This window comes from Salvia splendens, chromosome 19 (assembly GCF_004379255.2).
Source record: "Salvia splendens isolate huo1 chromosome 19, SspV2, whole genome shotgun sequence".
Lineage (NCBI taxonomy): Eukaryota > Viridiplantae > Streptophyta > Magnoliopsida > Lamiales > Lamiaceae > Salvia > Salvia splendens.
In genome coordinates this window covers 7775047-7791348 of record NC_056050.1, presented here as the reverse complement: position 1 = coordinate 7791348, position 16302 = coordinate 7775047, and the positions used below count along the sequence as shown (strand labels likewise).

The window sequence follows — 16302 nt, the reverse complement described above, 5'->3', positions numbered from 1 at the left end:
TTGAATTGTAAAGGCGTTTTTAGTATGGTTATGCCATATAATCCCTGTGTTATGACTTGAATGTAATTATATTTTGACCCTATTTTACCATATTTTTTATTATGACACATAACATAAATTAGTATGACCCAAATATATGTCTATATTTTTGGGTATTTTTTTTTGTCGTGCTTGAATTGTAAAGACGTTTCTAGTATGGTTATTCCAGAGTAAAAACGGAACGTCAGTTTATATTTTTGAGTAATGATCCCATGATTTCCGCGAAGAAAAAACGGAACGTCAGTTTATATTTTTTTAGTTCCCATATTACCATTTTATGCCTCAATTCGTTATTATTATGACCTAACAAAATAGTTGACAAGACTAAATCGTGGCCGTTCATAATCAGATCCCCCGTTCCAGATTTGGTCTGCATTTTTGTACTTAAGGGCGTATTTTGATAGATTAAGACCCTATATATATATATATATATATATATATATATATATATATATATATATACATATAGGGGAGCGTTATTCTCCTATTCATCCCTTAGATCCTTTATTCTTCTTAATATGAGCCGTTAGATCTCATTCATCAACGGTCCAAATGATCTGCATTATTACACTATAATGGTGCATTATTAGTCGGTGTGCATTATTCAACTGAAAATCTGCATTATTACACTATAATGGTGCATTATTAGTCGGTGTGCATTATTCAACGGAAAATCTGCATTATTAAATGACACGTGGCACTAATCTAACCATCAGATGACAAAATCGTGGGGCTGAGATCAAGAAGGAAAAATGAGAAAATATGCAAAAAGGAAATGAATACATCCCTATATATATATATATATATATATATATATATATATATATATATAGAGTCTCATTATTCACAAATCCATTCTTAAAGACCGAACCACCGAACCATACCAAATTAGGTTTTTATATCTAGTTTTTTATGGATGCGAGACACAAATTTATCAATTATTTTCGCCTTCATCACGAGCCTATTTTAATTCATCCGAAGGTAAATAAGTCATACTAACATGTTACGAAGATTTAACTTCATTCCAGTAGGTTTTTACTTCATTCTATTAGGTTTTTTTTTCATTCCAGTAGGATTATTACTTCATTCCAGTACGTAAATGCGGTTTCGCCGTCGCGTGCCGTTGTTTCTTTCTACAATATCTATCACCACTGCCACAACACTGATATGGTGTAATAAACACATGGAATGATGTAATAAATTATTGAAATAAAGTCTGTGTAGAAGCATTTGAAGTCCTACTGGAATGAAGTAACAACCTTATCCAATGAAGTAATAACGTTTCTGAATGAAGTAATAAACACACTTGAATAAATTGCATTTTTTAATGTAAATAAAGTAAAAACTCAAGTCAATGAATTCAAATGAAACATATGTTGAATCATTTCAAAACCTACTGGAAGAAAGTAAAAACATGTTGTAGTTTCAAGGTATTACGCACGGAATGAAGTAATAAACCTATACAATGAAGTAAAATGGGCTTGTAATGAAGACCGAAAATTTTACACAACAGCACATCTCATCAAAAAAACTAGATCTAATGGCCCAGATTTGGTCTCTAGTTCGGTCTTTAAAATTGGTTCGACATTGATCACAACTCTATATAGAGTATATATATATATATATATATATATATATATATATATATATATATATACATACACGCATTATACACTACCAAAAAATCATGTTTCTCAGTAAAATTCGTGTGACTGAAGTGGGTGAATTCTTACGATAGATTACCAAGTACTAGTGCCCTTCGTACATTAACAAAAAAGTAATATTTGTAAAGTTTGAAAGACGTTACCTATTAGCAGTATGCTCGGTACTATACCAAAATTGTTATTTTCTAACACATAAACTCGAAGTCGAGGAAGAGAGAAGCACCATAACGAGAGAGACACGAAGACATGAAATTCATATTCTCTCCGTCTACCAAACATGGACAAGGTTATAAATGACACGAGTTTTAATGTATAATTGGTAAAGTAAGAGAGAGAAGGAAAGAGTAGTGGAATAAGTGTTAGTGGATTATGAGATTCACATTTAGAATGATGTGTAAGTTTAGTATTGGTTGAAAACTTTTCATTTTTAGACTTAGTCTAATTTTGGTACAATGTTGTTATGTTTTACATTTAATGGATGTTTATTGCATATTTAAATGTATGAGCAACGTAACTAAGTCTAAGTCTTTGTTTTAGTAGACCGGTTGTGGGCGTCGTCCACTTTAAGGTAACACGGTCAGTTCTAAATAAAGAAAAAGAAGATTTTCACAACCTAGATAGGCTTAGACTACCTATCGTGAAAGGTTGCAATGTCAGTCCACATATTTCTAAGCCTTACTGAAATAAGATGACATTGGTGTGGTATAGCACTGAATTAGATCTAACAGCAAGACGAGTCTTTATGCTATCTATTGAAAGACGAGGTCTTGATAATTAATTTCTTAATCAATGTACGTTAGCATTGAGCACACGATTTTGATTACGTACCACTTTGATTTACCAATAGGTGCGAGTTTTTCGTAACCCAATACACCTGGTACATTGGGTGGTGGTGATTTATATCTAGCAGTGCTAGGATTGTTATTACATTGAATCGTGCGCGAGCAGAGTCTCGTTTGATAACGTTCACAAGAGGAGCTCGAAACAAGGTTTTATTATTCAGAACCTAGCTAGTTAGAGTTTGATTACTCTATGAATAATAAATAAGTGTTTCTTGCTAAGTACACTCTTGGAGTTTATAATATGTAATTAATTAAGTTCATAGCAGACATTGATTAATTAATGGACGTTTCCATCTTAAGCACGGGAAATTAATGGCGAATAAATCAAAACCCGGAATAACTGTAATTTCGGATTTGGACGGGTAATGCAATATTACTTCTATAGTGGGTGACTGTAATATTCCAATATAAGATTATATTAAATTGTGGGTTCAATTAAATTAGTAAAAAGCTAATTGTGGGTGAGGCTCTGTCCAAATTCATCCATAGATCCCTGAACTGGCCCAATTGGAGACTTATATAAATAGGAGAATAAAAGAGACAGAAAATAGACTTGCATTTTTCTAAAATTTTCGTCCCCCCCCCCCCATATTCCCATAGGGGACGATTTTCTCTCCTTTGAGAGATAGGTTTTCCGTCTTCTTTATTTGTGTCCTAGTATTCTAATAAGATCAGACCACCTTGATATTAGATTACAGTCTGGATAACCAGTCGGAAGATCCCGTGGTCTAGTACTCAAGATCTTCACGAGGAGACGAAGCAAGCAATCTTCGATTCTTTGGTGAATTAACGAGGTAAATCGGCTAACTCCGTAGTAAGCATGTTTTAGGTCTTGTTTGTGCTAAAACGTGTTTTTCAATTCAAGTTATCAGCATGATACGTGTGAAAATTACACAAATAGATTTTTTCTAAATAATCTCCTAAATAGATTAGAATTTATGTGATTCGTTAAAACGCACATTTCCGCTGCCAACCCCAATAGAAAAATCAATACTCTTGTTCTATGCCAATTTTCCGAAATTAGGGTAGAAAATTGGTAGTATTGGTGGGTGACAAATTTCTCTACCCAAGATAAGGTTTTATATATTTTTAGGGATATGTATAAATTTATGCAACCACTTTATGATTATCCATAAAAAAAAATTTGTTTGTAAATTTAGACGTTATGAATACGAGTAGTTTTTTTTAATAAGCAAAATTGAAAGTGTGCTCAGTAAGAATATGAGTAGTTTAAATATCTCATTTGTGCTCCAATAACTTTCTATTTAGTTATATTTAAAATTTCAATTCTTTAATTCGATTTTTACATTTCTTGTTTTAGATTAATTCATTTTTAATACTTTTGTTTTCATTAATACACTACTTTTTAATTTAGGATTAAATATTTATATTTTTTAGATAAATTTCCTATTATACACCGTAATAAAGTTAAAACCAATAATAGTAATTAAATTTATAACGATACTGTCATATATAGCCTACTATAAAATTACTATCATGTCATATTTTAAAATTTTCAATTAGTAAAAAATATAGAGTGTATTATAATATAGCTTCATAAAGAAATACTATTCCCTTCGTCCCGACTAAGATGACACATTTCTTGGCCGACACAAAATTTTAGGAGTTATTGATTAATGTGTTTAATTGGAGAGAGAAAATGTGGTATAAGTATTAAAATAGAGATAGAAAGAAAGATGAATATTTTAAAATAAGTGAGAAAAGGTGGTTGGGTGTATTAATTGACGAGAGAAAGTTTCCAAAAAAAGAAATGTGTCATCTTAGTAGGGCAAACTAAAAACGAAAACGTGTCATCTTAAGTGGGATGAAGGGAGTAGTAATTATTATTTTATATTCTATTTATTATATTTTTTTCTTTATTTTAAACCTAGTATAATAATTAGTTTCTAACTTGGATTTTATTTTTTTTAAAAAATAAATCCTGAAAAAAGAGTTTTATCAAAGAAAATATTCTTCGGGGGCAAGTGGGTTTCACGCTTGGACGTCCTCATTCGTCCATGTAGGGGGGACGCTGGCGACACATCACTTGCGTCGTGGATGCTCGAAGCAGGCTAATTCTTTGAAGAAATGACCAATTTGCCATTTGGTGTTCGATGAAATTCCTCATTTACTATATACAGTGATATTGGGATTTTTTAAAAAATAGTCTATCAGGATATTATGATAACTAGACTTTGCAAGTAGGGATGTCAATCGGGCCAACCCGTTCGGGTTGTCGGGCCATTCGGGTACGGGCTATTCGGGTTATGATTTTTTCGGGTTATAAAAGTTCGACCCTAACCCTAACCCTTCGGGTTTCGGGCTAACCCACCTGGTTATTCGGGCCAATGAGTATTTTTAATTCTTTTACTATTTAAAAAAAATAATACATATTTTAAATTTTCTTTACATATTTTTAATTAATCATTCAACAATGAAATACATATTTTTAATTTTCTTTAATATTTTTAAAAAAGATTAAGTTATTTAAATTGAAATAACTTATTCATTACATAATTATTTATAAAAAATCTATCAATAGTATGTTTATGTTTATGTATTTAAAACATAAATCAACACTTTGTTTCAAAATTCAAACATAAATCAATTCGTAGAAAATTAAATAAAATTTTCATAACGTGAGAGGTGCATCGTAGATGTAACAAAAATATTTTGAATTGTTAAAGAGTGAATTATCAAGATGCTAGCTAATTGTAGTAACTCTAAGTTTTCTTGAATTATGATTGGTTAAATTTAATTTATTCCAGCTATAAATAAGTCAAATAATAATTTATCTTTGCTTTAAGAATCATCAAAGTACGCATAATTCAATGATGAAGCAACGTCAAAACACTTTGCACTATTATATTGGAAATATACTAAAAGAAAGCTTTTATATACGAGTATTTATGAATCCATGAACCACACAGTGATTTTTTTCGTGATCTATATAGTCGGTTGACGTATTTGGATTTTGCATGGTTTTAGAGGGTTGTCTTGGATGATTTTGATTATATTTCTATATTTTGGTATGATTACATGTTTGTTGATAAATGATAGAAAATGGATTAGAAAATGTACACAAAATATGTGGATGTGCAGCAGCTTTGTTTGAGTCAATGTTTCTCGCGATTTTGAAGTCTGATAAACCTCTAATACATATCATTCTCTTCGTCTTCGAAAGAGTTTCGCGTGGATATATAGCACGCCTCAATCGGAGCTTTGTAGAGAAAGTTATGACCGTTACAAAAACTGCTCGCTGTGCAGATGCCTTCAACCCGACGGGCATGTAACCCGAACGGGTCAGCCCGCCTAACCCGACAACCCGAACGGGTCAGCCCGAATGGCCCGATTTTAAATTCGGGCTGCGAAATTACAATCCTAACCCTGTATTTTTATCGGGTTATTCGGGCCAGCCCGCGGGTTCGGGTTACATTGACATCCCTATTTGCAAGCATGCGAAATTATTAACAAGTCCTTTTTCTTTTTCTTTGCAAGACATATGCAGACTTTGGATCACATCTATGGCCTTAAAGTAAATAGCTTTTCTAACCAGGCTATCAATATATTATGGTAGTTAGACTTTACAAGCGGGTGAAACTATTAATGAGTCCTTTTTCTTGGCAAGACATATGGAGACTTTGGATCACATCTATGGCCCAACAATAAACAGCTTTTCTAAAATTTTAAAAAAGCTATCAATAATGGAATAACTTTTATGACTTAGAAATGAACAAAAGAAAAATAAAAGGAAAAGGAGTAGCTGGTTCCACAAAATAGAAAATGAAATACCATCTTAAATTATAAACAATCATAAAATTGATATTAATAATATCAAACTCCTGGACATCACGCATTTAATTATGAAGTATGATCACTGTTTGTCCAAGTGTACTCAATGTCTGAAAACATCTTGTGCTTGGCTTCAGAGACTGTTGCTTCTTCAGACTCAGGAATTTGGGATATAATTAAACTTTCCAATTCTGTGGCCACTTCCTTCATGTTTGGCCTCATTTTCCCCTTAACATTCAAACATCTTCTTGCAAGCCTTGCAACTGCAATAACCTCCTCCTTACCACCTTCCTCGGAAACTTGAGTGTCTAAAATGGCATCGAGATTGTCTGCTTCCATGTAAGAAAGGAAATGTGCTGCTAGATTTCTTCCCACTTCAGGCCTCTCCAAAGATATTGGTCGCTCACTTGTTAGAAGTTCGAGAAGAACCACCCCAAAGCTATAGACATCACTCTTTTCCGTGTATTGACTTGTTTCGTAGTACTCTGGATCTAAATACCCAAATGTCCCTTTAACCAGTGTGGTTAAATGAGTCTGATCTACTTGAACAAGTTTAGAAATTCCAAAATCTGATACTTTGACAATATACTTTTCATCTAAAAGGATATTAGTGGACTTGATATCTCTATGATAAATGGGTATGGAAGATGCAAAGTGTAAATAAGCCAATGCCCCCGCCACATCTGCAACTATTTTTAGTCGCATGTTCCATGTTAGTGGGAATTCGATTTTGGGGTGATGAATAAAATCAAAGAGGGTTCCGTTTGGTAAGAACTCATAAACAATTTGAGGAGTGTTAGTCGCCAAACAACATCCGAATAATCTGACCACATTCTTATGATTGATTTGCGATAGTATGACAACCTCATTTATGAACTCTTCCACTTGATTCTCATCAACCTCCTTTAGTTTCTTGATGGCTACAATAGTACCATCAGATAACATACCTTTGTAGACGATGCCTTGCCCTCCTCGTCCACAGATGCGGCTTTCGTTGAAATGATCGGTGGCCTTCTCCAATTCTTTTGCAGTGAAAAGTTTGGTTTTCCCAAATGCGCCCTCGCTTGTTTGTTGTTGCAAGACAAGGTGTTTAAAGAATTTTTCTTTGCGGGTTTTGTTCCTTTTCTTCTCAAACACCTTATGCAACCAAAAACATAACAAAAGAAGCAATAGAAGTCCCAAAGCAGAGGCTAGACCTGTGTGCAAAAGTTACCCATTTGAGAAAGGAAAAGAAAAAAACAAACAAACAAATAAGGAACTTGGTGTTGTGGATAAAATTTACCTATTACAACAAATTTGGCTATATTGAAAGGTGGCAAAAGTGTGCAACCTGTTCCATCATTCTTCCCATCACCAGTATACCCTTTTAGACATGTGCAATGATAACTTCCAGCTTCGTTTTCGCAAATTGAATTTGAGACGCATGTGTTCGTTGTATTATCAGAACATTCATCAATATCTGTTTGCAAACTCACACAGCATATATGCAACATCAGTTAATAGTATACTTTACTCACAAGATCTAATTTAATTCATGTTTGCCAATAGCAAAAGAAGAGATTAACAACCTTGGCAGCCATGAATGAGATAAGGATTGCCTTTGTATCCTGTGGAGCAATTGCAAAGGTATCCTGAATCAAAATCAACGCAGTCGGTGTTATTCTGACACACATAATCTGTCCGATTTAATCGTGCTTCTTTACAATATACTGCTCCAATCCTCCAATTCAGCGACATGTGTGACGACTTAAAATAAAAATATTCACCCAACAACGCAAGATCAGGTCGCGTTCCCGATGAGTTAATGAACAATGGAAACGAAGATTCATAATTATTATCTTTGTTTCTATCCATGTATTCAATGAAGGCGTAGTTGCAAGAAAAACTAGTGCGTGGCCATTGTCCGGTTAGATCGCTCAAATTTGCTTCAAGGTAACTCGTACCTGCAAAGCATCTAATACACATGTCACTGTGTAATTAGTTTGCTCACAAATATTTAGGGAAAATGACTTACCCTTCATCAACAACTTGCAAGCACAATAATCATAGTTGAAGTTGTTTATTTTAAAAAATACTACTAACAAAAAAACTATATAAATAATCATAGTAGTAATTAATCTTATAAAAAACTATTAACAATATATTATAAACCAAAATATCCTTTGAATTCATTTTAGAAACAAAACATCAACACACTGTTAATTACCTACCTCTTGGAATTGGTACCCTACAACAACCATCGTCTCCCAAATTAGATCCTCTACCAAAATTGCAGTCTGCATATTCATACTGCATTCTGTTATAGTAACTTATACTGTCCGAGCAAATGGCTGCGCAGCTGCTCCCAATAGAAGTCAGTTTGCCCTCTCCAATAACCCCCCCAACAAGCATGGCATTGCACCCGATGGCCGTGATCCAGTTTTCATCCGATAATGTAAATTGTGTTTTCAACAAGTCAATTACCAATTTTCTCTCCTCTGGCTTAGTAATTCCATTTTCATAGGCTGACAAATTATAGCAAGTTGAAGCCATGTTTTGACTGATGACCACGACTTTTGATGAGTCGATCTCAACGATTTCAGTTTCTAGAGCGCGGAGGTATGGTTTCTCAGGGTTGGTAGTTGTGTTGCAAACAACTTCAAAAGATGAATCCAAGAAGCAATTCGGGCCAACTCCAAATGGAAATGGAATCGATATTTCCCCACATTGATCTAGGCACCCAGCTTTGGCAATTGAACTGGAAATTCCTGTCAAAGATTTAAGTTTGAAGTTAATAGAAAATAGATTATATGAACAAATAAAATGGAAGTGCAGAACAGTTAAAAGACACTAACTTTTGCATCCTCCTGATAGGTAAGGATTGCCGTAATAGCCTTGGACGCAACTACACAGGTACCCGTTTACTCCTAAACTACTGTCGATATCAACGCAGATACTCTTTGGATCAAGACACGCGTAGGTTTTGAAATTCTTGGCTACACTGCAGTTATCAGTCCCAATGGTCCAGTCCAGCCGCACAACTGGTGCCATAGATGCTGATTTCCAATCATCATTTAGCAATGCACTTGTGTTATCCAGATAGTACAATGGATAGGAAAATGTGAGGTCATCATCATCCAATAACTCCTTCATAAAGGCGTAGCTACACGGGAAAAGCTTTTCACGTAGTGATTTTCCACTCAAGTCAATCAGTTGTGCTTCCATCAATTTCCCTCCGCCTGTCAGTTTAAATCGATTTTAGTCAACTAACAAAAATATACTCCTATATTGACGGACATGAGTTTTAAGAAATGTAATGAAAAGTAAGTTTAGAAAGTTAGTGGAATGTGAATCATACTTTATTAGTTTTATAGTAATAAAAAATGTGAGTGAGAATAAGTTAATGTCAAATGTGGACCACTACCAAGAATGATAAATGGTGAAATGTGACCAATTTTGTGAGACAAACGGAAATGTGACAAACTTTCTAGGACGGAGGGAGGGAGTAATATTCAGGTAAGTTAATTATTTGTGAAACAAAACAGTCTATATTTTTTCCCTTTTAACTCTCAAGAAATGGGGGTTAATTAATAAAGTTATTATGATCAATATAAAGTTGCAAGGAAGATATATTTTGAGTACAAAATTAATGGGGTTAATATAATTGCTTAATCTTTGTATTCGAAAGAAATACTTCAACTTAATTGAGAATTTGGGAGAGAGTGAACTACAACACAGATGTAATACTTACATATCATACCTAGTCGAAATACGATTATTCTACCAAATGATCACTAAATATGCCGTCCTTGCCAATTTAAGCTGCCCACAATTAGGATGGTGTTTCTATTCTAAATTTCTAATGTACGCCAAATATCCAACAATTAATTATCTAAGTTTGTGTAGTCGCTTCTACTCGATACCTCACCAGTGCGCAATCCATAGGCCGGCTCTAATAGCTAGTTAAAAATTTTTAGCTCAATAAAATTATAATCCAATTCGCTTCTCACCAGTGCGACTATTTTATACTTCATCCATCCCTGAAAAGTATGAACTATTTCTTTTTAATTTGTCCCTGAAAAATATGAACTTTCTAATTTTGAAAATCCAACTACGCTACTAATAATGTGAATCCTACTCTGTACTAACACTACTTTCACAATCATTTCTCTATATCTCTCTTAGTTTTTCCTTCACTCTAATAAGATGTAACCAATTTTTTCACTAATACACTTTTCTTCCTATCTCTTTATTTCTTTATCATTTTGCATTAAAATTTATGCCGTGCTGTTTCAAAAATTTTTATTTTTAAGGGGATGAAGAGAGTATTATATTTGAATCATGTGATTTAATCTCAAGAAAAATAATTTCATAACTTGATCCTAGATGAGTAATCATATATAACAATAAATCATAGCAACCGAACAAACCAAGGTATAAAAAGAAACAAAGGATTTGTGGACTCTACCTCTGATCGATTGCTGGCAACAACCATTACGAGAATAATTCCCGACGCCGCCCGTACCATTTTTGTCCGCGCAAAACGCCGAGGATCCGTCAATTACGGAACTTCCTTTGATTTGGACCAACATATCATCACACCCGATGGCAGTGAGCACGTTTCCCGAAAACATGTAAGGAGTTCCGGACAAGTTCACAGTCATACTATGTTGCTTGTCTGTTGACAAATCATAGCAAGCTGAAATCATGTAGGGGTTTCTGAGGCGAATGTAAGTTTCATTTATTTCAACCACTTGTTTTTTGATAATGGAAAGGTAAGCTTTTGGAGGGTCTGTGGATGTATTGCAGTCGATGTTAAAATAATGGTTAAGGGAGCAATTTGATCCCATGCCGAAAGGATATCGAATCGGTAAGTCCCCGCAACTGTCAGGGCATCCGGCTTTGGCATTTAGAGCGGCGGAGATAAGCGGTGAGAAAATTAGGAAGGCAAACATTAGCTGCAAAGGCCACATATTTAAGAGATAGGCTTAGGATAATATGTATAGCTCAACAGTGTAACAAATCTGAGTTTTAAACAACTAGTAAGTCTTTAATTACTATCTGAACTAGTGAACATAAAGTATCCATTGACTTCTAGTGTAATTGAGAATCACAAACACTAGACTTAGTCAATGAAGGAAAGAGATAAGGGGTGTACTTAGCAAAAGAAGAATTTTACTTGTGATCATGTGCAGAAATTATCAAAGAGTAAATGAAGGGTTCTAATATACTAGTCAAAACTGTCAATAGAAGATTGAAGTTGTTTCTTGAAACAAAGCCTAAACATTCAATGGAGATTTCATTTGAGTATAAACTACTCATAAAATTGAAGATTTGCAAGTTAAGTGCTTCTTTGCCCATTAAAAATGAAATGTTTTCCTTTTTGGATTGTCCGATTAAAAATTAAACGTTTCCTAAAATAGAAAATAATATCATCTCTAATTTATTATCTCTTCATTAACTCACAAAACAACACTGCATAAATTCACATACCCAAAACCAAATGTCTCATATTTATTGGGACATAGTGAGTATGAGAATGCAATCAACTATAAAAGAAGTGTTGCAAAGTGAATCAAATAAAGTAAAATTGGATAAGAGTTAATCAAACAAGATAAATTTAGTAAAGTTTACTAGAAACAGATTTAGTAAATGTGTGTACATAAATAGACAATATTTCCTTGTATAGTAAGACTGAAAATTTTAAAAGAATATTACCCTAGCATATTACAATATATTGATTTAATTTTTTTACTATCAAATTTAGGTAGAATCTCGCTGGGTATCAATTTCAAGTCTGTAATAACAACCGACTTAGATTTTTATGAATAGGCATCGGGTCTTTCGCTAGAGTACAAGAATGTGCATGGAAAGTAAACAAAATAAAAAATAATAAGAGTGGAGAATTAATCAAGAAATGTTTACTAGAAATGGAACAAATAAATGTAGGCCAACTTTAGTGGTTTACCAAGTCAATCGAAATCGACTGAAAGATGACATCAAAGTCTATGGACTTCTAATATCTTTGGTCCCCAAGAATTTTACTTCCCCGACCCCCATTAATTGGAACCGATTGACTTGACACGAGTTTATAGATAGTCTTCTTTTTTGTTTGCTTTTACCATTTCAAGAACATCATCTCGATGTATGAAGTCAAAAAGTAAAAAATATACAGAGTAACATGGATAAATAAACGAAATTATGACTAAGCAGCTACATTCATAATACTGGATCGCAGCTAATGAAGTTGACTAGAAAAGTCTCCCTCGAGTCTGAATCACTCCCGTCCATTTGTAGGCCAACTTTAGTGGTTTACCAAGTCAATCGAAATCAACTCAAATTAAAGATAACATCAAAGTCTATGGACTTCTAAGGCCATCCACAATGTTGTTCCTATACCGTTCCTATACCGTTCCTTAAACCACTATTTGAGGGCCCCACTGTACTTTTTTACTCCATTCCTTAACTAAGGAACGGAACCTGCAACCCTTCGTTCCTTAACCGTTCCTTAAATTACTATTCATTCAATTTCATTTTTTTTATTTCCAACCCAATTCAATTTAAATAAACACACTTTAATAAAAAACAAACACACTTTATTAAAAAAAAATTCAACTTAAACTTAAAAAAAATAAAAAAAAGCACACAATTAAAATCCTAAAAACATAAAAAACACAAAATAAAAAACACACAATTAAACGTGGGAAAATAAAAAAATTACTCCGCCGGCGAATCATCCTCCGGAGGCGGTCGAGGTTGAGGGAGAGTCGGAAGGCCAAGTTGTGATGCCATATACACAATTCCGTTCCACCAGGCCGTGAATTGGGCGTACGAGAAGCGGGAAGTGTCCGCCATTGTGGCGGTCATGTACGCCACCATAAGTGTGTCCGAGCCTCCCCGCGAGCCCGATCCCGAGGCCGACTGGCTTGATTCGCCTCGGCCCTTCCTCGCTCTAGCCGTCTTCGCCGCCTTCGTCCCTTGCGGCCGACGGCGCCCATGGCTGGATCCCCCGTATTCGTCGGGCATTGGATCCCCCGTACCCCCAAACACCTGCGGTGTACCCTCGCTGGCCTCACCGGTGTCACCAGACGAGTAGCGGCCGCTCGCCGTGTGCTTCGTGCGCTTTGAGGTTGAGCCCGAGCTCGAGCGGACACCGCCGGCCCACCTTTCCTCGTCCTTGACGAGCTGCCAAATATCAACATATTTGAACTGTAGGCCGGTGTCCTGGTAGAAGACGCGCAAAGCCGCCCTCAGAATGTCGGCGCCCGAAGCTCCGCTTTGGTAGTTCGCCGCTTCGGCCGCGTAGATGCCGCAAAATTTTTTGACCTGTGCGTCGACTCGGCCAAAGTGAGCACGGAGCATTGTATATTTGCGCTTCCGGGCCCCTTTCGGCTTAGTCTGGTGGTAGACATCACGGACCTTTTCCTAGAAGCACTTGGCGGCTTGTTGGTTCCCGACGATGGGATCGTACGAGACGGTGAGCCAGGCGGTGTACACCGCCTTAGTTTCTTCGTTGTTGTACGGATGCCGGCCCAGATCCTCCAGTTCCTCCTCCTCCTCCTCCTCGGGTGCCTCAGACGTAGCCCTAGAGCTTCCACCGCCTCGGCTTCCTCCCTGGGTGGGTTCTACGGGGATATCCTCCCGAATCTGGGACAAACCCTGAGAAAGCCGCGAGCCGGGAGGTCGAGCATAGGCATCCACATCAAAAGTGGGTGGTTGGTACCCACCCGGCGTCGCCGACCCCTGGGTGCCCGGCGTCGACGACCCGGAACAACCTAGTGTGTTGTACATGGTCTCCCAATCGCCGAACGCGTTGAGATCCCACCCACCGGAGCCGCCACCGCCGTAATTCCCGTCGCCGGACATTTTGTGAAGGAGATTGAAATAGAAAATTGGAGAGGAATTGATGTTGGTTTAGGAAGAGTAGATGTGTAGTTGTGTGTGAAATGTAATAAATTAGGTGTATTTATAGAATAAGAAAATAAAAATAAAATAAAAAAAAGTTAAAAAAACGGTAATATGACCGTTTTAAAAAAAATTTATAAAAATATATTTAAAAAAAAAATTAATTATTGCGTCATCGCTGACGTGTCCCACTCGCGGGCCGGCGAGTGGGAAGCACGCACGAAGCGGGGAGCGCCACGTCGCCCGAGCGCGTGGCGGCACAAGCCGTGCCGCGTTCCGTGTCGTCGGCACGCGGAACGGAATGGGAACGGAATGGGAGCGGAACGGTGCGCCGCAACGCGTTCCGCGGCGAAACCGTTCCGGCGAAACCGTTCCGGCGAAACGGCACGCGGAACGCCGGCGGCACGCGTTGCGGGTGCCCTAACATCTTTGGTCCCCAAGAATTTTACTTCCCCGACCCTCATTAATTGGAACCGGTTGACTTTACACGAGTTTATAGATAGTCTTCTTTTTATTTGCTTTTACCATGTCAAGAACATCAACTCGATACACGAAGTCAAAAAGTAAAAAATATACAGAGTAACATGGATAAATAAACGAAATCACGACTAAGCAGCTACATTCATAATATTGGATTACAGGTAATGAAGTTGTTGACTGGAAAAGTCTCCCTCAGTTCTGAATCACTCACGTCCATTTGTAGGCCAACTGTAGTGGTTTACCAAGTCAATCGAAATCGACTGAAATTAAAGATGACATCAAAGTCTATGGACTTCTAACATCTTTGGTCCCCAAGAATTTTACTTCCCCGACCCCCATTAATGGGAACCGGTTGACTTGACACGAGTTTATAGATAGTCTTCTTTTTGTTTGCTTTTACCATTTCAAGAACATCAACTCGATACATGAAGTCAAAAAGTAAAAAAATATACAAAGTAACATGGATAAATAAACTAAATCACGACTAAGTAGCTATATTCATAATACTGGATTGCAGCTAATGAAGTTGACTAGAAAAGTCTCCCTCGGGTCTGAATCACTCTCGTCCATTTGTAGGCCGACTTTAGTGGTTTACCAAGTCAATCGAAATCGACTGAAATTAAAGATGACATCAAAGTCTATGGACTTCTAACATCTTTGGTCCCCAAGAATTTTACTTCCCCGGCCCCATTAATTGGAAGGGTTTGGATCCCCTGCTGTGGCTCCAAGCACAGCAGGGGATGCTGCCACACACAATCAATTTTTAATAATAAATTATAATATTAAAATAATATATGAAATAATAATTTTTTTTATTTTAAAAAAATGGGTTTGGTGTGGCAGCATCCCCTGCTGTGCTTGGAGCCACAGCAGGGGATCCAAACCCTAATTGGAATCGGTAGACTTGACACTAGTTTATAGATAGTCTTCTTTTGTTTGCTTTTACCATTTCAAGAACATCAACTTGATATATGAAGTCAAAAAGTAAAAAATATACAGAGTAACATGGATAAATAACCAAAATCATGAGTAAGCAGCTACATTCATAATATTGGATTACAGGTAATGAAGTTGACTGGAAAAGTCTCCCTCAGTTCTGAATCACTCCCGTCCATTTGTAGGCCAACTTTACTGGTTTACCAAGTCAATCGAAATCGACTGAAATTAAAGATGACATCAAAGTCTATGGACTTCTAACATCTTTGGTCCCCAAGAATTTTACTTCCCCGGCCCCATTAATTGGAAGGGTTTGGATCCCCTGTTGTGGCTCCAAACACAGCAGGGGATGCTGCCACACACAATCAATTTTTAATAATAAATTATAATATTAAAATAATATATAAAATAATATTTTTTTTATTTTAAAAAAATGGGTTGGGTGTGGCAGCATCCCCTGCTGTGCTTGGAGCCACAGTAGGGGATCCAAACCCTAATTGGAATCGGTAGACTTGACACTAGTTTATAGATAGTCTTCTTTTGTTTGCTTTTACCATTTCAAGAACATCAACTTGATATATGAAGTCAAAAAGTAAAAAATATACAGAGTAACATGGATAAATAACCAAAATCATGAGTAAGCAGCTACATTCATAATATTGGAT

The 16302-nt window shown here is 36.2% G+C and overlaps 1 protein-coding gene across 1 annotated transcript; it reads right to left on the bottom strand.

The window, feature by feature from the left end:
* Positions 1 to 6322: 6322 nt before the first annotated feature.
* Positions 6323 to 11339, bottom strand: LOC121778472 (wall-associated receptor kinase-like 8). The gene is made up of 6 exons (XM_042175829.1): positions 10785 to 11339; positions 9172 to 9555; positions 8548 to 9084; positions 7906 to 8280; positions 7620 to 7796; positions 6323 to 7533 (listed from the first exon to the last, which is right to left on the bottom strand). The coding sequence occupies exons 1-6, from the start codon at positions 11287 to 11289 to the stop codon at positions 6407 to 6409; spliced, it is 3105 nt and encodes a 1034-aa protein (XP_042031763.1). The 5' UTR covers positions 11290 to 11339; the 3' UTR covers positions 6323 to 6406.
* Between the last annotated feature and the right edge of the window lie 4963 nt (positions 11340 to 16302).